This window comes from Cydia strobilella, chromosome 8, assembly GCF_947568885.1.
Source record: "Cydia strobilella chromosome 8, ilCydStro3.1, whole genome shotgun sequence".
Classification (NCBI taxonomy): domain Eukaryota; kingdom Metazoa; phylum Arthropoda; class Insecta; order Lepidoptera; family Tortricidae; genus Cydia; species Cydia strobilella.
Window position 1 is genome coordinate 2,010,973 of NC_086048.1, and position 23,019 is coordinate 2,033,991.

A 23,019-nucleotide genomic window follows, 5' to 3' on the forward strand; every position below is an offset into this window, starting at 1 on the left:
TCTCAATATAGGTACTTACACCTACCACCTACTGTTATTATTTGTACGATAGTTACTTACAAGCTACGTAGGTACTATTAAAATTGTTTTAAAGATGTAGGTAATGTTTTTTACGACACATTTATAGTTAGATATCTACCTAAGACACTTAAGTGTTTGAAAGAAGCGTCGGCAACCCTAGCGTTGTGACCGCGCGGTGCGGGGAGCGGCGCGCTGAAGGTCGCTCCATTCTATTTTTGTGTAGGTATCAAAACGGTAGGTATTAGCGTTTTCTTTGAGAGATAAGTATCTGTTCGTAAGAACTATTATATAATCTGTGACCATAGCTAATGACCTTGAGTGCCTGAAACTATAGCTCGCTTGCTTTGTTTTACTGGAGCAGGAGCGCCACTGCCGTGTCGCAACGCTGCGCCGCGCGACACGGCAGTGGCGCGGCGTGACGTTTTGAATCGCGGTAGGTAATCTAATCTCCGGTCAATTCGAACAACGTGATAATCCATCCATATCCATACTAATATTATAAATGCGAAAGTCTGTCTGTCTGTCTGTCTGTGTGTTCCCTCTTCACGCTTAAACCGCTGAATCGATTTAGATGAAATTTGGCATAGAGATAGGTTGAGTCCCTGAGAAGGACATAGGATAATTTTTATCCCGAAAATCATCCCTTAAGAAAGTAAAAAGCGGGGTGGAATTGAGATAATTAATGAAGTGTCTGCTAATTTGTGTGCATAATATGCTCAAATTGAATAATTGCTATTAGATTTTCTCCAGGCGCTATTCTTACTCTAGCTTACTAAGTCCACGCAGACGAAGTCGCGGGCAAAAGCTAGTTACTAGATACCAGAACAATAGGAGATCTAATAGATACGTTATAGTTTAGTTCTCAACTGGTTATCTTTTACAGGTCAATTTAAGAAACCAATTGTCATTTCACGCTAAAATTATTGTGACGTTTTGGGATATCCATTAGATATCCATTGGATGTCTAAGTAATATCTTAAGCAAATCTTATAAGAGATCGTTCAAGAGGACATTCGGAATCGCGGAAATGTCAAATTTGACATGACTTTCTTAAATCTCATTATCGTTTCCGTTTCGTATCTAGTGGATATCTAGTGATAGAGATTTACTTTTAAATGGTGATTTTGAATGATAAATATTTAATAACATTCATTTTGAATTTATTTGCTTCGATTTTGTTTGATATTTTACAGTTAGTATTTTCCTTGTGTTGGTGGTGAAAAATTTTGTGTTGAAAGCCTCGCAACGCTCAAGATCATTTTTCGAAGCACTCGCTACGCTACAATTTTGGAATCTTTCGCTTGCTCAGGTATCAATAACACGAGAGGTTAAACAACAACTTTGCCGCCTTGTAAAACAAATAACTATTGTTTAAGTCGGTCGGTTTTTTTTTTCAAGCAACTGTCATTTAAAAAGTCTAGCAACGAAGAGGAAGTAACAAGAAGAATCAACACAACTTGGAGAAAATTTTGGACATTGAAAGAAATTGTAAAAGGAAACTACAGTTTGCACTTAAAAAAAACTGTATTTGACACATGCCTATTACCGTGCTTATTGTATGCCTGCCAAACATGGACATTTACAGACGAAATTAAACGGAAAATCAAATGTAGCCAAACAGCAATGGAAAGAAGTATATTAAAAATTAGAAGGATTCAAAAAGTAAAGAGCGAACACATTAGACAAAAAACCAAAATCACTGATGCTCTCAGGCACGCGCGGCTCTCACTCAAGTGGAGATGGGCTGGACATATATCACGACTCAAAGACAGAAGATGGACTATAGAAACCACACGTTGGAAGGGACCAATTAGAAAAAGGAATGCTGGTCGACCAATAACACGGTGGGCTGATGATATCACACAAGTGACAGGAGCCGACTGGATTAAGTTGGGCAAGGACAGGGAGGCATGGAAGAGGATGGAGGAGGCCTTTACCCAGAAGGGGTCCATATTTCATAAGGCATAAGACTAAACTAACATATTAACTTACATATTTTCTTTTCTTTTTTTACTACAACTTACTAACAAAAAATTGTAAAATGTAATATAAGAAATATGGAATAAATGGCTTTATTATTATTATTTATTATTTAAGTCGGTCGGATTCTTTCTAATTTCTAACATAGCATACGCTTCGCTCACGATGGACAACCAGGCCCCGTAGACAACACGCCAAACGCAACTGTCACAGTCACACTAATACGGAAGAGTGATAGAGACATAAAGCGATGGCGAAGCGATAGCGATTGTCTCGGCTAGGCCGCCAGTAAATCCACTAATTAAGTTATCCCTGTTTGTGGCAACCTAATTCAAACCGGTCGGCTAGTAGTAGGGCAAGGGTAGCGATGGCGTCAGCGTTTAGTGTCGGGGTTGTTTCGGTGGTTTTCATCAATTTTGTTCAGTATGGTGAGTCATTTTTGAGTCAATGGATATTTCAGAATCAGAATCTGAATCAAATGTTATATTCGTGATAAACTTAAAACTAAAATTACATACAAAATTATAACTAAAACTATAGGAATTTATAAAATAGGTAGGAGTTGAAGTTTACCACGAAAATGGTCTCGCCTCAGCATAATGCTGACCCGAAAGTCAGCGCTGATCTTCCGGCGGGACCATTTTGGGCCACGATCGCATCCGTACGACACGGCTGCGATCGATTTAAAACGTTAATTTATTTTGCTATAACCAAATGGGAGAGAGATATTTGAAGTTAACACGCTCACTGCAGCACTTGGGCACCGGACGAAACGTTACAGTAAGCGTGTTTATATTCGAGAAAAAGTTAATATACTATAGGTACCACTTAATTCTTCACATACCAATAAAACGAGTCTTTTAATTTAAACCATTATTCTCCTAAGACCCAGCCATACAAATGAAAATTTCAATTTTTTTTGGTAATATTTGAATATAATTATAGTGTAGGAAGAGTTGATTTTGTTTGTTTGAAAATTTTAACGGTATAAAACAAATGCAACCCTATTGCAATTGAAAATAGTTAAAATTTAATAGAACTGTATAAGTACTATATCAAGGACCGAAAGCCTCAGGAAGTTATATGACAAGAACCATATCTTATAAAATGCAAAATTTCACGAATAAAATAGTAAATAGGCTAGAAGACAAATTTTCTTTAATGGTACTAATCGATCAAGTTTAGTTTAGGATCAAATGTCTATATGGGACCCATCGTATTAAAGCAATACAAAAGTCAGAAAAGATAGTCAAAGTCCGACAGTCGTACTTCACTCGCGAAACGCTCCTAAAACGATGTGAACGTGACGTCGGTCACTGAGAGCCCATCTTGAAGTACGGACAAAACAAGAAAATTACGTTTTTGTCGGTAAAATATTGAATTTATGTATATAGTTACTGTACAATCTTTTTTTGGATAAAATGTAAGGAATCGAATGGTACCCTTACTTTTTGGAAGTTTAAAAAAAACTTAAATTTTGAAATTTTCAGGTCCTGTATTTTTGTATTATTTCCATATATTATTTTAATATCTACATTATTGTGATAAATTGCTCATTTGCTAACTATTTCTACTTGATTTTGTTATAAAATTCAACATGTGTCATCCCTATTGCGACCTCAAAAAGTGAAACAATTGTCATTGATCAATCATGTAAAATAGTGAAGTGCATAATAATTATTCACTTTCTACAGCAGGTACCTAATTATTGAGAAACTGTTAGTAATCTATGTAGAGTAAATACAAAGAGCTATTAGGCTATGACCAAATCAAAGTGTGAAATGAGTTACTAAATACGTAAAATGCCAGAGGCCTATGCGTGAAGGCTGTGTTGCGGCGTAATTTTGTTCTTATCACCTTGACATATCTACCAGAATAGGGAGTATTACTGCAATGTTCTGCCGCCAGAGTGCAGCACTTGTGCACATACTAAGCCATAGAGTAACATATACATTAGTATGTAACATTAGTATGTCAAAACATCACTATGCCATTGATACATGAAGGCAATTTGTTTAAAGGTGGCCTTCCGCGAAACGCGAAAGTCGAAATTTCGTTATCTGCCTCTATCGTTCGAATAGGCAAGTGATAGAAGCAAAAACCGAACTTTCATAATCATAAATCATTTATTTTGTGATAAACTTACTTAGTAATATTACAAGGAAAATTAAATTAGAACATATTTGCAGTGTTTACCACGAAATGGGCTCGCCAAAGCATAATGCCGACATTACCGACCCAAGTGTCAGCGCTGATTTGATTTTTCTAAAACGATTTTGTCTCCTTTATTCGGCACAACTGAGCTTTGAATCCACGATTAGTGACCACCACACAGCACACATACGAAAGGTTAAAACCGAATATGGACTAGTGAATAAAATACAATTTTGGTGATATATCAACACTTTGAATCAAAAACTGTTTCCTAATCGATATCAGTTCACCGTGCAGGCTAAGTGTGTGACCCGAACGAAGCCCTACGTGGCCTCGGCATATCGACATGCACTGTTGAACTTGGCTCTAATAAACACTAGTCCAGATACTCGTAACGCTAAAAATCGACGTGAGTTTAGTTTAAAATGGTCAAAAGGCCTTACTTGTTAGTTCAATGAGTTACAACCAATCATTGCTACGGGTGTGCTCATGTCAGGTCTCCAAAATAAATGAAAAATCCATATGGGAAACATTATAGAATACAATACAAATATTCTTTATTGCACAACCTCAAAATATATTTACAAAGAAACACATACTACATAAAGACAGGTAGATATTCTTTAGTTCCATGTACATATTGGGGACATATTCCTGTTTCTTAAAGGACAATAATAATTTATCAAAAATTTCGAAAGCGTTACCATTTTATTAGGAATTGTAACAACTTTTTCATTTACACTACTAGCTCGTAGATCCAATCACACATTTTTACTGAACGTACGTATTTATATTTAACCACTTCTCTCTACCTTGTACCTCGATAGCACTTATTTATTTTCAAACGAACAGTTTGCTATTTTAATCGAAAAGTAACCTAATGCAATTTTTTATAAAATATCCTAAAAGTTATATCAAGTTTATAAAGAACTAGCGATACACCTAAACCTTCCTCAAGAATCACTATTAATGGGTGCAAACCGCAAAAAATCCGTTCAGAAGTGTTTGATTTTATCGCGAACATAGATACACACAACCAGACGCGGCGGCGGTGCTTTGTTTTAGTTTTAGTGATTAGTCACTCATACAACGGATTGGGATGAAACTTTTGTAGGATGATTAAACGTTGCAATCCATAGATAAAATAAATTACCATGGACATAAGGTTTTTTTCTATCTCCAGCATCGTCCATCTTCTGCTATGACTGCAACAGCGCATTTGACCCACGATGCGGGGAAGAGTTCGACTCTTTCAGCCTCGGTGTGGTCAACTGCTCGCTACGTGACCCTCCTGACCATATAAACGTGTCTGAGCCGAGAATCTGCAGATCAATTAAGATGGAGAGTAAGTATTTTACTCTGCACACCTATATTGTTGACCCCTACAGGCTTCGGTGTGGTCAACTGCTCGCTACGTGACCCTCCTGACCATATAAACGTGTCTGAGCCGAGAATCTGCAGATCTATTAAGATGGAGAGTAGGTATTTTACTCTGTACACCTATATTGTTGACCCCTACAGCTTCGGTGTGGTCAACTGCTAGCTACGTGACCTTCCTGACCATATCCATACAAACGTGTCTGAACCGAGCATCTGCAGATCTATTAAGATGGAGAGTAAGTATTTTAGTCTGTACTTTTTTTTATACCACGTCGGTGGCAATCAAGCATACGGCCCGCCTGATGGTAAGCAGTTACCGTAGCCTATGGACGCCTGCAACACCGGATGTATTACACGCGCGTTGCCGACCCTTTAAAAACCTGTACACTCCTTTTTTGAAGAACCTCATACTGTGGTCAACTGCTCGCTACGTGACCCTCCTGAACATGTAAACGTGTCTGAACCGAGCATCTGCAGATGGAGAGTAAGTATTTTACTCTATACGCATATATATGTATTGTTGACCCCTATAGCCTCGGCTTGGTCAACTGTTCGCTGAAAGACCCTCCTGACCGTACAAATGTTTCTGAGCCGAGCATCTGCAGATCTATTAAGATGGAGAGATGAGTATTATACAAGGTGTTCACGAGGAAACCGAAAGATTTTAACCACGTTTTTCTGAGGCCAAAAGAAGGAAAAAAATTACTTAATGTTTAGGTCAAATTCGCAAAAAAAAATTTTTTTTTCTGTTTTTTTTTTCGATTATTCAGATGTATTTGTACATAAAAAGTAAATATTATTGTTAAACTTGTCACTTAAAATGAACTTATACTATTTTTTTTTCGTAAAACTTAGTTTTTACAAAGTGTTACTTGTCACTTTTTGACATCTATCAATAAGGTTACTTAGACTACGTCCCACAGTGGCAACATCACCACAAAAATGCGTTAAGCACTATGTAAAAATAAAAACTTGTTTTTTTTTTTAAATTGGTATTAACTCTGAAACTAGGCAAATTACCGAAAAGTTTATAGGACATTTTTGTATTTAAATATGATCAGGAATACGCTGTTAAAATTATTCGGTGTCCTCATGTTACACCGTGTATCTGTATCAGTCTATAGTGCGAAAGAGATTAACATTTTAATCCTCAGTGTGGCCAACTGTTCGCTGAGAGACCCCCCTGTCTCCTGATCCTGATAAATGATTCTGAACCGAGCATCTGCCGGTTATCTTTCGATGGATGCCGCTGTGACCCAGGTGCTAGGCCACCTGGGTCACAGCGGCACAGGTTTAAGGCAACTGGTTTTGGAGTCCTTGGTTACTTTTTTCAAAATTCAAATAATAGTACAAACAGCAAACCTTATGCCTTTTGTAATAAGGTTTACGAACTGTCAGTTAACAATGTGGGCGATGGTACATATTTGGCAGCGAATTCGTCCAGCTCTACAATCCGACAAGAACTTGTATTTAGAAATTAAAAAGTGGCAATACTGTAGTGTCGTCCTTTTCAAATCAATTTAAGAAAATGGGACAACTCTACAGTATATTGCCACTTTTTAACACGCTTTTATTAAGTCGACCTGTATGTAAGTATGTTATGGAATCTAAGGTAACTAATTTAACCAGCTTCCCGGTTTCCGATGAAGCTGAAAATTTGCATACGCATGTAAGTCGGGTGACAATGCAATATTATGGTACCATCGAGCTGATCTGATGATGAAGACAGGAGGTGATCTTAGGAACTCTGTGATAAAACAACGCAACCTAATTATGTTTGGGGATTTTAGAATTGTCTCGATGAGTATTAGTTGCCTGTGGAAAAAAAGTACAGTCAAGGATAAAACCTTGTACCAAAAATGATTTTTTTGCCAAAAACATATTAATTTCCACAATTTCTTGTCGGACAATAAACATCTAATATTTCTATTACAGTATATGGCAAAGTCCGCGTCGTCCGCCAATGTGGCTACATCGAAGACGAACGGAGCGAGAAGAACTGTCAACGCAGGCCAGGCAACGGGGACTTGTTCGTCACATACTGCTCATGTAATACTGATCTATGCAACCAAGCGCCCCAACACGGGTTGGCAGCTGGTTTGATTGTATTGGCAATAACTGTGTTACTGAAAATATTTTAAATGTTCAAATAAATTGCATGTTGCCGTTTGATTTTAACTTTTGTTTACAATGACCCTTACTATGCCACTTTCTTGATCTCTGAGAATATGTTATTTTTGTGATTCGCCTCGCTCTTAGTTTTTGGCAATAAAAGATGCTCTGACCACGACTGCACACTCTGACCATGTAAAACTACTAGCAACGCCTGTGAAAATTATCCAGGCAATGTTGCGTTGCGTTTGCACTTACCGTCGCATGTTAATAGGAGTTATAAGAATATTAAGAAGGCTTTCTCGCATAAAAATATTTGAATACGAGTTAAGATGACGATAACGAGATAAATTTGAGATTGTTGATATAATAGACATTTTTCATGTATTCTACATATGAAATAAAACTATGTAAACGGATTATATCGCGTATATTGAATTTATAATACATGCCGACGTTTCGAACCCTTTACAGCGTTCGTGGTCAACAGGGTACCGTGGTCACCCGTATAAACGCGATATAATCCGTTTTCATAGTTTTATTTCATGAGTAATGATCGCGGTAATCGAAGACAATATTATATTCTACATATGTTTACTTTTGATTGAAAAATGCACTGGGGTACGTAATTTTTCGAAGACGGATTTGGTAGTATTGTTCTTACGTCTGTCTTTTATCTTCACCTTGAGAGCCTGATTCAAGATTCCGTCTTCCTTTAGTTGCCCCACATACGCTCTCATTGGCTTCCCCGAATCAAAATATAAAACAATACCACTGACCTGGGTTAGCCCCGTCTCTGAACACCTTCGGCTGGTTTCTGTAGGCCAAGAAGTACTGGATATGAGCCATTTCGTGATGGGCGGTGATCAGGTCCTTCATGTCCACGTGGGTGCACATTTTGATGCTGTAACATAAAACCAGAGTGTGAGCTTCCAGTCGTAAGTAAAACATTAAAAATATTTAACCTAACTACGGTTATTTTTGTACAGCGCCTCCCCTTCCAAGAATAAGCGTAAATTATTTGGGTATTTCATTTATTTTTTTATTTTACTTATAAAATAAGCTATTAGTAAAATATTGTACATACTTATTCAGTTAATTTTCAATAAACGTAATCAATATATAACGTAGAAATGCGTAATTGAAATAATTGAATACATGTCACACAAATATGGCTGGCAAACTCAATACGACAGTTAAGTACCCATAGCAAACCTTACATTAAAAACATGGGCAAAATTATGTTTGTCTTAAAATTTACACCTCAGTAAAGTCATATTGTTGCAGAAAATCCATAGAAAAGAATAACAGGATGATCAAACTTCAAGTCAGTCAACTCAACAGTTTGTTATGTTGTTGTTATAATTCATTTTTGTACAAAATCTGCTGTGGAATGGAGTATCGAGACAAAACCTTACTGGTTTAATGATACTTTGTAAATTAGTTAGATATTGTTATTGTAATTACCTAAATAAATAAAGAATAAGCATAGCAGACAGGTTCAACGCAAGTTTAAACTTCGTATACCTATAATCGTGTGGATATGACGGTCTGGAGGCTGCTCAATTACGCTCAAGGGCCAGAAGTCTGGTGACATGGCGGACATGTTTAACACACTGCAGGTCCAGCTCAACAAGTTGAAACGTACCGGTAGTCATGTCTGTTGCAGAAGTCCCAAGCAGAAGGCTGGCAGTGGATATGACGGTCCGGAGGCTGCTCGACCACGCTCAAGGGCCAGAAGTCTGGTGGCATGGCGGACACGTTCAACACAATATGTATAAACGTACCAGTTGTCATATCGGTAGAAGGAAGCGGGTCGATCATGCGAAAGCTCAGAAATCTAATAATATAGGTTCAATGTAAGTTTAAACTACGTACCGATAATCGTGTCTGTTACAGAAGTCCCAAGCAGAAGGCTGGCAGTGGATATGACGGTCCGGGGGCTGCTCGACCACGCTCAAGGGCCAGAAGTCTGCTGGCATGGCGGACATGTTCATAGAGACGAAGAACTCTTCGGCTAGTTGGAACATCGTCAGTGGGGTGAAACCCTGAAATTTAATTAAAATATACGTTTTAAAGTGTATTAGAAGATTACGAGTATATACCTAGGTCGAAAAATGCCCAGAGTAATTATTCTCTGAGAATTCGTTTCAGTCAGATCCGTAAGAGAACAAAGGTCGTCGATAATACAGGGTGGACCAGTGATAAATGCATTTTAAAAAATTTTAGAAATAATCAATTTGTATGTTTTTAAATAAAAAGTATAATTAGAATTTGGGATAAAGAAATAAATTTTACGTTTTAAAAATTAAATCATCAAGATGTCGTCCGTAGCGGTTGCGGCACTCTTCCAGTCTTGCTTGTAAAATTTGAAAGACTTTCGTGTTAAGAGATTTCCTGGCTCCGAACCTTCACGAATCGTATGGTTACAACAACAACAACACATGGTTTCAGCAAGACGGGGCCACCTGCCATACAAGTAACGTGACCCTGGAAGTTTTGCGTGAAATGTTTCCTCAAAAATTGATATCGAGGCGAGGTGACATTGCTTGGCCTCCCAGGAGCCCTGACTTAACTTCGGCAGACTTCTTTTTGTGGGGTTACTTGAAGAGTAAAGTGTACTCCAATAATTCGACAACCACAGCAGAATAAAAGGAGAATATTCTTCAAGAAATCTAATCAATATCTCCGCAACTTCTAACGAAAGTCTTTCAAAATTTACAAGCAAGACTGGAAGAGTGCCGCAACCGCTACGGACGACATATTGATGATTTAATTTTTAAAACGTAATTTTTTTTTCTTTATCCCAAATTCTTATTACAATTTTTATTTAAAAACATAAAAATTGATTATTTCTTAATTTTTTTAAATACATTTATCCCTGGCCCACCCTGTAGTAGATTGTTAACTAAGGGATGATATGATGCCTTTCACCCGAGTTAAACACTCTACTTTTTATTTCGAATACGAGGGAAGTAAAATGCATGTGTTGTTAAACGCATTCACTGCCAGGGGGCGTGGTCTAGGAACAAACTTGTATGGCGGTGAACGCACATGTGCGTTGGGGGCAGTGAATGTGTTAAAAACATGAATAAGTAACAATTTTCATAGTATTTCTTGAGGGTACTTTCAATTAACATTTAAGGCAAAAGTATCGCTATTTATGGAATAGGGATTCATATCAGAATGAAAATTGTATAACAAATTCATTTAAACCCAAATTTCAATTGCTTATCGTAAAAAAATTAAAAGAACGTAAAGTGATCTATTGCAGAAACGTACGTATCATTTTCTGCACACATTTTAGAACAACAATGACCCTCTTTCAGAGCACGAGAAATGAAAATAAATAAATATTATCAAAATCTCACACAAATCTAGCTTGCCTAGCCTCACAGTAAGCTCAAAAAGGCTTGTGTAGGGGTTATTAGACGACAATAGAAAACGTATGGACGTTTTCTCCGTGTGAATATTTCTTCCTGAGTTATGGAACTCAGGAAGGAATATTTGTGATGAATACACTAATAAATGCCCTTACCAGGATTTGAACCAAAGACCTTCTGTTTCGCACAACCTCTCGCCTTCTCTTTTGTGTTTTGTTTTTGTACTGACTAGGCTAGAAGGCCGTCTTATCTTAAAGGGCCGAACGCAAGATTATTTCAAGGCTGTAGGCCTTACAGAGGCAACCTACCTGTTGATTCATCTCAGCTGAAACATCGAGGAGGCTCTTTCCAGGGTACGGTAGCGTGATCGGGACGATTCCAGCCCAGCTCTGTCCCCACATGTCTCCAAGAATGTGTGCTGGGATGGGCGCCGAGCGGGAGATGCGCTCCGGGCCGTAGGCCTCGCGGAGGCGGCGGCGGACGTAGGCGTGGAGGACTTCGTAGAGGGGTTTGATCTGAAAATGTGTTTTTATTTATCTAATTTAATCAATTTTAAGCAGCAGCAAAAAACAGTGGAACATTTTTTTTAAATGTCATAATAAATGGCATCAGGATTTTTTTTTAATTTAGCATTCGCTGTGCTTGATGCTTCAATACTATTTTATACGAATACGTTAATTAGCCTAACAATGAAGTTGCACTGTAGAAAATGCCTTTTAAGATAAAGTCAACGAAACGTAGAGGCAGACCAAGTTAGCTTTGCATGGCATTTGCAATGACAAAGTATGGTAATGCCATCATTAATGTCAAATTTATATGAAACTATGTCGTTTATAACGACACCCTCATTTTGTTCTGTTCAACTGTGATTTTAGTATAGTGCAAAAACCGGACAAGTGCGAGTCGGACGGAGGGTTCAATACTCTTTAGTATTTATTGTTACAGCGGCAACAGAAATACATGATCTGTGAAAATTTCAACTGTCTAGCTATCACGATTCATGAGATGAGACAGACGGACAGACGGATAGTGGAGTCTTAGTAATAGGGTCCCGTTTTTACCCTTTGGGTACGGAACCCTCACTGAAAAAACCCCTTCTTTTTTAGTCAAGTAATGACATACCTGTTCCCAAACTTCATCGACTTCCTGTCTCATGTTCTGTGACTCATACGGGAACATCCAGTAAGCTGAGGCGTCGGTGAAATCTGGAAACGAAATGAAAGTATGTTTGTTATTTGTTGTTATCAATGTTAATACAATACCTACTCAAGATGAACAATAGAATATAATGTCAAAAGGCTCAACGTCCAATATTACACGTGCATTGAACACAATAACATAATCTCTCTAAAGCGTTTCTCTTCGATTAAAAAAAATCATGATTTTTCTTCCAGTATTCCTGCTAAAGTAAAGATTAGAGAAGATTTAGAGGGGAGTTAAACTAGAAAAAAAAACCGGCCAAGAGCGAGTCGGCCTCGCGCACCGAGGGTTCCGTACTTTTTAGTATTTGTTGTTATAGCGGCAACAGAAATACTTGAATCATCTGTGAAAATTTCAACTGTCTAGCTATCACGGTTCATGAGATACAGCCTGGTGACAGACAGCTAGACAGACGGACAGACGGAAAGCGGAGTCTTAGTAATAGGGTCCCGTTTTTACCCTTTGGGTAAGGAACCCTAAAAATTACACTTACTGTAAAGCCTAGCAGCATGATTCGCCAGTTCAACTAGCTGCTCATAAAGATCTCGCTCGTCTCAATCCCTTGTTGGAGTTCTATTTGAAGATGCTACATTTATCGGGACTTTAGAAATAAACTTACTGTTAAGTCTAGCTGCATGATTTGTTAATTCAACCAGCTGCTCATAAAGATCTCTAATCCTCCTTCAGTGTTTCTTCTCCACTCGGTCCAGACATGTTGCAGCTCGTCCCAATCCCTTGAGTGTGACATGATGTGTTGGAGTTCTATTTAAAGATGCAAAATTTATCGGGACTTTAGAAATAAACTTACTGTTAAGTCTAGCTGCATGATTTGTTAATTCAACCAGCTGCTCATAAAGATCTCTAATCCTCCTTCCAGTGTTTCTTCTCCACTCGGTCCAGACATGTTGCAGCTCGTCCCAATCCCTTGAGTGTGACATGATGTGTTGGAGCTCTGGTTGGAGATGGAGACCACATTTAAAGGGCTCGTTGTATGCGCAGATTTCGGCGTTGTTGTAGACCGCCAGCATGTCGTTTATGAGGCGGTTGTACTGGAAATTTTTAATAGGAATTTATTTATAATTAAATTAATAGAAGCATTTTTGAATGCTATTAATATTTGCTATAGTGTAAGTGTTATGCTTGGTTGGGCAGTATTACTTTAGCAGTTTTTACAGTACAATAAATTTGATAAAAAATACATGATTTCATAGGGAGCATAATGTAGAAATTAGAAGGAATGTTAAGATATAGCGCGCCACGCGAAACTTGCGACGGAAGATTTGGTCATCGCGCGTGGATAGTTACCCTGTCAAGTTGATCCGGTGGCAACGCCGCGGGTCCTATAATGGACAGGAGGCGCAATTGTCTGTAAGTGGGGAAATCTCTGATGCCCCCTTTTGGTATTTGCTGGGCGGTCTCCCAGAGGCCTCTTTGGAAAAGTGTGTAGCGCTGTTGAGCATCCAACTGGAAAATAAAAAAAATATTTAAAGTCCTGTTTTGTTTTGATTTTATTACAGTAAGTAGTGTGTTTCTACTACTTCTACTACTAAAAATATTTGTCTATGAAAATCGTTCTCGGAACTTGTGAAATCATGCGTGTTTGGAGCTCAAAAATCGAGAGTTCAAACCTCGGTTGTGCTGTATGGAGTAGAAAAAATGTTTCTTGAAAAAAAATGCAAAAGGATGACCAAAAATCCGGTGAGGGTCCATAGCATGTGGAGATAAAAATTATGGTTATAATTTGTTAATTATATTGAAACTAATTACAGTATCTTTTATTAAACACGTCAAAAACATAAAAGAAGACAAATAGAACATTCAGCTTTTAACGCGGAAAGCGGTATACATTTTACAGGTATCGGTAAGGGTAGAGGTGAGGGTTCCGTACTTTTTAGTATTTGTTGTGATAGCGGCAACAGAAATACATCATCTGTGAAAATTTAAACTGTCGCAGAGGTTTTACGTAGAAAAGAGGAGTTTGTTAAGAACTAAAGATAATAGAAGAGGAAAGATGCTTGGGCACCTGATACGACACGAAGAATTTATCAAAAACATAGAAGGGAAAGTTGAAGAAAAAAGGAAGGAGGGAAGACCGAGGAGAGCGTACATGCATCAAATAAAGGAAAAACTCAACGTCGTGTCGTATCAGGCTGTCAAAGAGAAGGCAGAGGACCGCGAAACATGGAAATTGCTCCACCGACAAGAGACTTACTCTTAAATATATCTGATGATGAGCTATCACGGTTCATGAGATACTGGTGACAGACAGACAGACAGACGGACATTGGAGTCTTAGTAATAGGGTCCTATTTTTACCCTTTGGGTACGGAACCCTAAAAATGCTCAAAATTTTCTCATTAATGTCTTACGATTAGTGCCGTTTTAATACTGACAACGGTGTTTTAGAGCTGATTTAATCAATTAATTGTAGATCTGCTTAATCTCATTATAGTTCTACAACATTGTGTATTTTATAGGTATTGCCACATGTAATTTTTAAGTAATATACGGCACGTGACGAGTTAAGGTACATCTCAGTGTGCCCTTTGCTATAACATTAACAAGAAGGCTTTATGCATCACCGCGTTACAATTTACAATAAAAACGCGATATCCACGATGTCACGGCCACACCAACAATGTCTGACCGTGACGAATACTTGTCAACGTACGTGTCATGACATTAGGACCATGACAAAATCCTGCCAGAAATGGCGGTCGTTTATGACATCTCTATAAGGTGTGAGGAAAATTTGCATGGCACTGTGAAGGGGCTAAGTAGCGTGGGTAGGTTTAGAAACTTGTCGGTCTAAAACTTTTTCAGTATAGGTTAAGGTTAAGTGACCTTCCTGTGGGCATCATAAAATAAATATAAAACCGTATTTTACTATTTTATACTGATAGTCATGTAAAAGCGTTATACTTCTTAAAATTTGTAAGACAGAAGTCTTAGAAAAATCTTTGAAATCGTCAACTTTTCTAATGTCCAAAGAAACAACGCCGGTTTTCCAGAACCTTTTTGTTGACCTAGGTAGGTATAGAGTTGAAATCCGATATATCAGACCAGCCAAGGTAGTCCCAAATGTTTGAAAGAACCATCTATAAATAATACTTTAAAGTCCATATATTTTTAAGCACATTGGCCGCTCTGATATATTTGTGTACTGTCTGCCTGATTTTGTTACCTATTCATAAACTAATAGGTGATAAGGGAAAAGTGTGGACTGAACGAAGATGTAGTGACAAAATTTGAGAAAGGTATGTTGAGGTGGTTTGGACACGTGGAAAGAATGAGTGAAAGAAGGCTAACAAAGGCAGTGTATAAGGGAGAGGTAGAAACGGCAGTTGGAAGGGGCAGACTTCGGCGGACTTTCTCTGATCAGATCGGGGAAATCCTGAAGAAAGGCCAGGTCAAGAGCACCCTAAACCGGCGAGCGTGTATGAGGAATGTTATGAAAGTGAAGGAAGCGAAAGAGGTATATCAGGATCGTAGCAAGTGGAAATCCGTGGTCTCTGCCTACCCCTCCGGGAAATAGGCGTGATTATATGTATGCATGTAATAGGTAAATATTTGACTAGCGGAAGATATCTTCTATCTTAATCTGCAGCAACACAATAAGTAGTTTGCTCTTCTGAGTTGTAATTTATGATGAATTGATGATGTTCCATATTGTCATTTATTCAAGTATCTCAACTTCAATGATTAATAATGATGACCGTCCTAACAGAATTTCAAGGCAGATACACAAAAAAGAAAAAATGAATCACAGCAAGATGGATGGCACTTGCTACAATGCAATTAAGTTTTTTTTAATGATTAAGCTGTTTTGATTACCGGTGAGTCAAGATAGTGATCAAAGTGACACGGTGAGTCATGACATAAGATGACTATCATTACGAGAGGCTGTAGTCAGTCATGGAAAATGGCTGGTTGTTGGAAAATTGTCCTTAACCATTTAAACACCACGCCCGTGCGCGGCGCGTCATAGTGAACCTTGTTGGACTTAGCCTTAAGTCCTTTTTTTGATTGAAAACGTCACAACTTTTGTCAAATACTTCGTATTCGATACCGCATATACACGGTGGCTAAAAAATAAGTGCATTCTCGTTGACAGGGAGATTTTGGGATTATACTGAACTAGCTTTTGCCCGCGACTTCGTCTGCGTGGACTTAGTAACCCCAGCTAGAGTAAGAATAGCGCCTGGAGAAAGTCTTATAGCAATTATTCAATTTGAGCATATTATGCACACAAATTAGCAGACACTTCATTAATTATCTCAATTCCACCCCGCTTTTTACTTTCTTAAGGGATGATTTTCGGGATAAAAACTATCCTATGTCCTTCTCAGGGACTCAACCTATCTCTATGCCAAATTTCATCTAAATCGATTCAGCGGTTTAAGCGTGAAGAGGGAACACACAGACAGACAGACAGACAGACAGACAGACAGACACTTTCGCATTTATAATATTAGTATGGACATAGAGTAACTTATACTAGAGCGGTACTGTCATAGTAAATTTTGTAATCCCAGTAAATTCACTGCCATCTGTCGACACACTTTAAAACTAAAAATAAAGATTTATAAAAATACGATAAAATGTATCTAAATATAAATAAATGATTTTTATATTTGCATTAATTATTTTAATGATTTTGACCCATGTTCTGTCACTGATATGCGTTAAAATTGTTAAATAACAAACGAAACCGTCAACGCCATCTATACGACAGTTGGCCAAAACTAGTAGCGCCCTCTGAACGAGAATCAAATTTTCTTGATTTTCGAGGCACGTTTTTTCCTTTGACTGTATCCATCTATTACGGAGTTTTATCTATCTTTGGTATGGATTACTGATGGAGGATTGGCCGACTCGGACGACCTGCCCCATAGAAAAACAAATCGAGCCAAAAAAAATCTACTACTTTTTCCTTATCATGAACATGATACCGAATATGAACGGATCCCAACTATTCTTGTTACACCTTGTATATCGCTAGACAATGGTTTGTTAAGGGGATCCCATGCCCCAATGACGGCAATGACCTTCGATTTGAATCCCTTAGTTTTCTAATGTTTTTTGTAGCTTATCATATTAACAGCAACGGATTTTAGCAATATATAGGTAGTATCCCATATTTACTTTGAATAATTTTAGGCCAAAAAACTGGTTTTCTGGCCATAACTTTTGTGTTAATTAGTTTAAAATTAAAACCTTAGACAAATTTTTAGAGACGTCTAAGACGAACCCAAATATGTAGATTTTGTATAAGTAAGATCTTTCACAGCAATCGAGATACGAAAAAAGTGTTTTTTTAGACAATGTTTAAAACAATCATAAATAAATAAGTATTCATTTTTTTCACAATCCGGTAGACAAAAATGGAGATAAAAGATTGAAGAACCGATAGCCGCTTGTCTTATAATTCTATATGTAGTGCAAAAGTAGGAGATACGATTCAAAACTTGTCAAAAATCGATGAAAACCTCAGGTAGCCCCTTAAGTCATTTTCACTGCAAAAGTAATTCTAACCTAAGTAATTACATGGGTAAGATACTTAAAAGATAACATTTATTTGTTTTCAGTTCCCATCGCTTCAGATAAAAACCGGCCAAGTGCGTGTCGGACACGCGCAAGAAGGGTTCCGTACCATTACGCAAGACACGGCAAAAAAATCACGTTTGATGTATGGAAGTCCCACTTAAATATTTATTTTATTCCGTTTTTAGTATTTGTTGTTATAGCGGCAACAGAAATACATCATCTGTGAAATTTTCAACTGTCTAGCTATCACGGTTCATGAGATACAGCCTGGTGACAGACGAACAGACAGGCAGACAGACGGACGGACAGCGGAGTCTTAGTAATAGGGTCCCGCTTCTTTACCCTTGGGTACGGAACCCTAAAAAGTAAGATTTCAATTTAACTGATAATACGTTTAAAGCTGTTGCTGACATCATGGTCTCATGGTTTTCTACGAACTATTGTCTCAAATGACGGATATTACATACAAATAGCATCTTAAGGCTTTAAATTATCAATTAAAACTTAATCTTTTGTTTAATAACAGTGACGTTCAAGACGCACGAAAATCTTTAATTAACTGAGATGTAGGATTCTACTAAAGATGGATCTGGGAATAGGATGTCTGAAAGATTAATACTAGAAATAAGCATAAGCTCGCAGTGCCCTTCACTCGGCTCCATAAAATTCAAAAATCATTCATGGGATATTGTGTAAGATCTTATAATAAACTTCCAAATATCATCACTGAATTATCTGTTAATAAATTTAAAAAATATGTAAAACATAAACTTATCTCTAAAGCCTATTAGCACACAAGACTACATGAATGATGAAACACCGTGGTGGGATTGTGATTGAAAATAATTAATTAATTATTAGTTTTATTTATTTTTAGTTTTAGTTTTTTAAGTTTTATATGTAGTACAAAACCATATTGGAGACGACTTTAGAGTAATTAAAGCAATTATTTTATTATTATGTTAATAATGATGATATTGATAATTCAATGAATACCTATATTAGGTAATCCGTATTTTTTGACATTTAGATTTTTATTCTAGAAAGTTTCTAGACCAGTATTTTTTTATACAATTTTGGTGTTTGACGATCCTTTTATGAAATTCCTATTATTAAGTTTGACATATCTATAATAATTTAATGTTTTTAAGAATAATAATAACTGCATCAATAAATTGCTCTGATATTAAGATTAAGGTAATATTTGTAAAGCTTGACAATTTATAAAAGTGCTTGTCTATTTGAATAAAGAAAATTTGAAAAAGCAATTGTTCTTATTGGTGTTATTGATTAATGTTTTTATTTTTATTCTTGATTGATTTTGAATTTGGAACTTAATGTAAAAACAATCAAGTTATATACTTACACCAATCGCAAAATTTTGGGAGGGACTATCGAACCAAGCTAACGGCATGACATTTGCAATGACATGGCAATGTCATCATTAGGTAAGGTCAAATTTCGATAATGACGTGTAATATATAGCCGGTCAAACAACTTTGTCAGTAGAAAAAGGCGCGAAATTAAAATTTTCTATGGGACGATAACCCTTCGCGCCTACATTTTTTAAATTTGCCGCTCTTTTCTAATGACGTAAATGGCTTGACAGACTATAATAGCATTCCCTCACTTAGTGCTATTAACTCGGTCCAAAGCTTGAAAGTGACTCTTGTTTCCTCTTTGGGTTGGAAGAAATTGCAGTCACATTCATAGAAACCAGTGATGGACAAATGAGGGTCCCAAAAGCACACCTCAATTTCCTTTTGGAGGAAAACTGTAATATAAATCTGAATCGTGACTTAGGTTAAGGGCTAAGCTCATAGACACTGTCCTCTCGTAAGAAGGAAAACCTTTCAATGCCGCATAATGAAGCGGCCATTAATTCTCATAGCATTGTGGTAAGGACATTCCCACGCGCCTGCGCAATGAAGACGAAATGTGTGAGTGTGCGGCGTTTGACAGTTGTCAAACTGTTTGCATTTGTTTGGTGAGGCAAGATTGGACCACAATGAATGGTTCTGGACCAGACCTTGACCTCATCTACACTGACTTTTGACCTTTCAGAGGAAAAACTCATCTTGGTCCATATGGACATCATCGATCTTCTCATTAGTCCTTATTTCATATTACTCTATTTTCGTCACTCGTTCTTTATTCGTCTTGTTAATTTTTTGTCATTATCTTCTTTGATCAAAGTTTGTAACTTGTCTATTTCTTAATTCATCTCATTCGTTCATCTTCCTTATCTCGGTTCATTTCTGGGATTAATTGAGATTCTGAGATGTAGGTATTGTTTCATCCGCTACAATCAACTAGAGGCTGTCCTTGTATATTATCCTTCCTATTCTCCTTATCCTTGGTGTCCTTGTTATTGTTGAGGCTTTTTCTTTTTTATGTTTCTCTGTTTTGTATAATTTTCTATTTGTGTGTGCTAACGAATAAATTATTTCTATTCTATTCTATTATATTCTATTCTATATAAATGCAGGGCTATTAGAGAAAATGTTACGCTTTAATATGATAACTAAATATTTGACTTAAAAGATCAGCTTTGTTGAATTGTTGATCTCTATAATAATAACAGTTATCTTATGCTAGGAGGATATAACCAAACGGAGACGCCTCGTCTGTAATTTTCTGTACAAAAAAGTGTGCCGATTTTTGCGGGGGAGGGGAACGTCAAATGTATGCGTAACATAAAAATAGCCATGTCAGATAAACGTCAGTCCATACATTGTGTATGACCATTGGCCGACTATTTTCGACAGAGGGGAACGCTTGTTAATAGCTACTCCGTTTGGTTATATCCTAGATCTTATATGAAATGTCACGTTTAAGAGGCCGGTGTCGATTTTAGTCGCAAAAATGTAAAATTGATAGATTTAGTCGATGAAATTGTACACCTTTTGTTACCAAATTGAAATAACAAGTACTGGTTTCTATTAGCACGTCTTCTTATCTTGCCTTTTATCAGATCAATTTTTTGAAAACAGACTCACTAAATTAGTAATGATTTTTTTTCTGAAGGACGTTTAGGAAAACGCGCGTAAAGCACTGATTTTGTCGCTCTTATTTATAAATTTCGTAAAGTTTGGACTGCTAAAAATGGTAAATTTGTATTATGCATATTCTGTACTTGACCTTTATCAGATTACATTTTTGTTATATGACTTAGAGTTCGAGGAAATGAAAGTTAAACGAATTCAATTTTCTCCAGAAATTACTTCAAAACAAGTGACATTTTCTCTGCAAAACCGACTTAATTTCAGCGTAATTTTGATACTTAAACAATCTACAACATTTGCTGAAACTATTCTTATACATCAATTTGTATAATACACCACCATAATTTTTTGATAAATTTTTAAAAACTGCCCCTTCTCTTCATATATTACTGGTGACGCATGCTCACGACCTCATTATTAAAAGGCAAGATGAGAAAACGTGCTAATAGAAACCAATACTTGTTATTTAGATATTACGTAACAAAACGTGTATAATTTCAACGACTAAATCTATGAATTTAAAATTTTTGCTCCAAAATCGACTACGGCCTCTTAATATGTTGACTATCTCACTAGCCTAGACCGTAGAAGTGTAATTTGAATACATATATGTAAGTAATTATTAATATTTTTAGCAACTTACTTACTTACTGCAGTGGCGCGACGACTCGAAGTGGATCTTCGATTTTTAGCAACGCTTAATTAAGATTTAATGTGATTGGGTGGCTGAACGTAGACCTTATCTCAACGTGATAAGATCTACGCATGGTCAGTTGAGTATGATGCTGTCTCGTAAGATAGATTTAAGATACGTATAAATATATTCCTATGTTCCTAATGCTACTTAAAAGTCCGAGTTAGAGGTTACTTTGGGAATTAATTGTATCGAGCGAAGTGTATCGTATTCATGTATCGGAAGGTATGTTATTAAAGATAATATAGTCGAGAACTACATATATATTTTTTCCACGTCTACGAATATCAACGCCTCTTAGAAAAACATGATCATATAAGGAGATTATTCGCCTTCTGGCTCAGGGAACCGCCTGATTATTTTAGAGCGCACCGCCAACAAACTGCTTTACAGTTTGGCGAAACATTAGAATAAGTGTTACAATGTTGTAAGTTTTGTTAAATTTTTTAATTAAAAAAAACAAATAGTCATAAAATAACCTCTCCGTATCTTCAGGGTCCTCTGACACAATTTAGCGACCTTAAAGTAAGCACGGAAGAAATCCAAATCACACAATACACGCAAATTATCCAATTGACACAAAAAATGTTACAATTGTGACACGAACGCTTGGTTTGCGAACACAAATACTTGGTTTAATAATAATATATTATGAGTACTTTGTATAAACACACAGACCATATACAACCTAACAGTTATGACAACCAAACTAGATAGTTCTATAGAATTGGTAATCCTATTATGTTCTATGGAATAATTAAAATTGAAGATATCATTTCGTTCTATGACGTCACAGTTCTATGGAACAAATGGGAATAACATAATTTAAGGCGGTTCCCTGAGCCAGAAGGCGAAAAATCTCCTTACATGATCATGTTTTTCTATGAGGCGTTGATATTAGTAGACGTGGAAAAAATATATGTAGTTCTTGACTATATTATCTTTAATAACATAGCTTCCGATACACGAATTATGACACTTCGCTCGATACAATTAATTCCCAAAGTAACCTCAAACTCGGATTTTTAATCCAACTTTACTCGGTTATTTATTATGTGATACTATAAACAAAAAAAAAACAAAAAACAATCTTAACTTAAATAATAGTTTCGTAGCTTTCGAATTTCGATATTGTAGGATAACGTTTTTAAAATAAATAAAATCGACAAAATTCGATCAAAATTGACACTTGACGCGCATGATCTCTCCCGTTCTTTCTTGCGAAATGTGACAGAGACAGCGGCAAACCGATGGAACGGCCTTAATCACCTAACTCTACGGAACACCAGCGTCAAGATACCTAATGTTTTAAGCAATACTGTAAGCGTCCTGAATAAATTTATTTTCTTTCTTTCTTTCTTTTTATATCTATTTTTTTTAATGAGGTTTCGTCACCCGGTGACGATGTCACCCCCTTCTTTCTTTCTTAACTTATGTATTTGTGGCATCGTAGGTCTCAAACAAATTACCAGATCTGAGTGCTTTGTTTTTTCTTAAAGGCCGGCAACGCACTTACAACCCCTCTGGTGTTGCGGGTGTCCAT

The 23,019-nt window shown here is 36.8% G+C and overlaps 3 protein-coding genes across 3 annotated transcripts in view; 1 reads left to right on the plus strand and 2 right to left on the minus strand.

Annotated features, from left to right (window-relative positions):
- The window catches only part of LOC134743375 (uncharacterized), a 548,210-nt gene that overhangs the window by 392,109 nt on the left and 133,082 nt on the right, over positions 1 to 23,019 (minus strand). The window lies entirely within an intron of this gene.
- LOC134743456 (angiotensin-converting enzyme) overlaps positions 1 to 23,019 on the minus strand; it is a 216,103-nt gene that overhangs the window by 179,237 nt on the left and 13,847 nt on the right. The window contains exons 2-7 of the mRNA XM_063676887.1: positions 13,536 to 13,694; positions 13,039 to 13,279; positions 12,153 to 12,235; positions 11,339 to 11,545; positions 9,526 to 9,695; positions 8,427 to 8,551 (exon numbers count right to left, since the gene is read on the minus strand). Coding sequence (XP_063532957.1) covers positions 8,427 to 8,551; positions 9,526 to 9,695; positions 11,339 to 11,545; positions 12,153 to 12,235; positions 13,039 to 13,279; positions 13,536 to 13,694 — 985 coding nt within the window. The remainder of the gene's footprint in view (positions 1 to 8,426; positions 8,552 to 9,525; positions 9,696 to 11,338; positions 11,546 to 12,152; positions 12,236 to 13,038; positions 13,280 to 13,535; positions 13,695 to 23,019) is intronic.
- On the plus strand, positions 2,363 to 8,159 carry LOC134743345 (uncharacterized). The gene is made up of 4 exons (XM_063676736.1): positions 2,363 to 2,429; positions 5,339 to 5,500; positions 7,471 to 7,632; positions 8,122 to 8,159. The coding sequence occupies exons 1-4, from the start codon at positions 2,369 to 2,371 to the stop codon at positions 8,157 to 8,159; spliced, it is 423 nt and encodes a 140-aa protein (XP_063532806.1). The 5' UTR covers positions 2,363 to 2,368.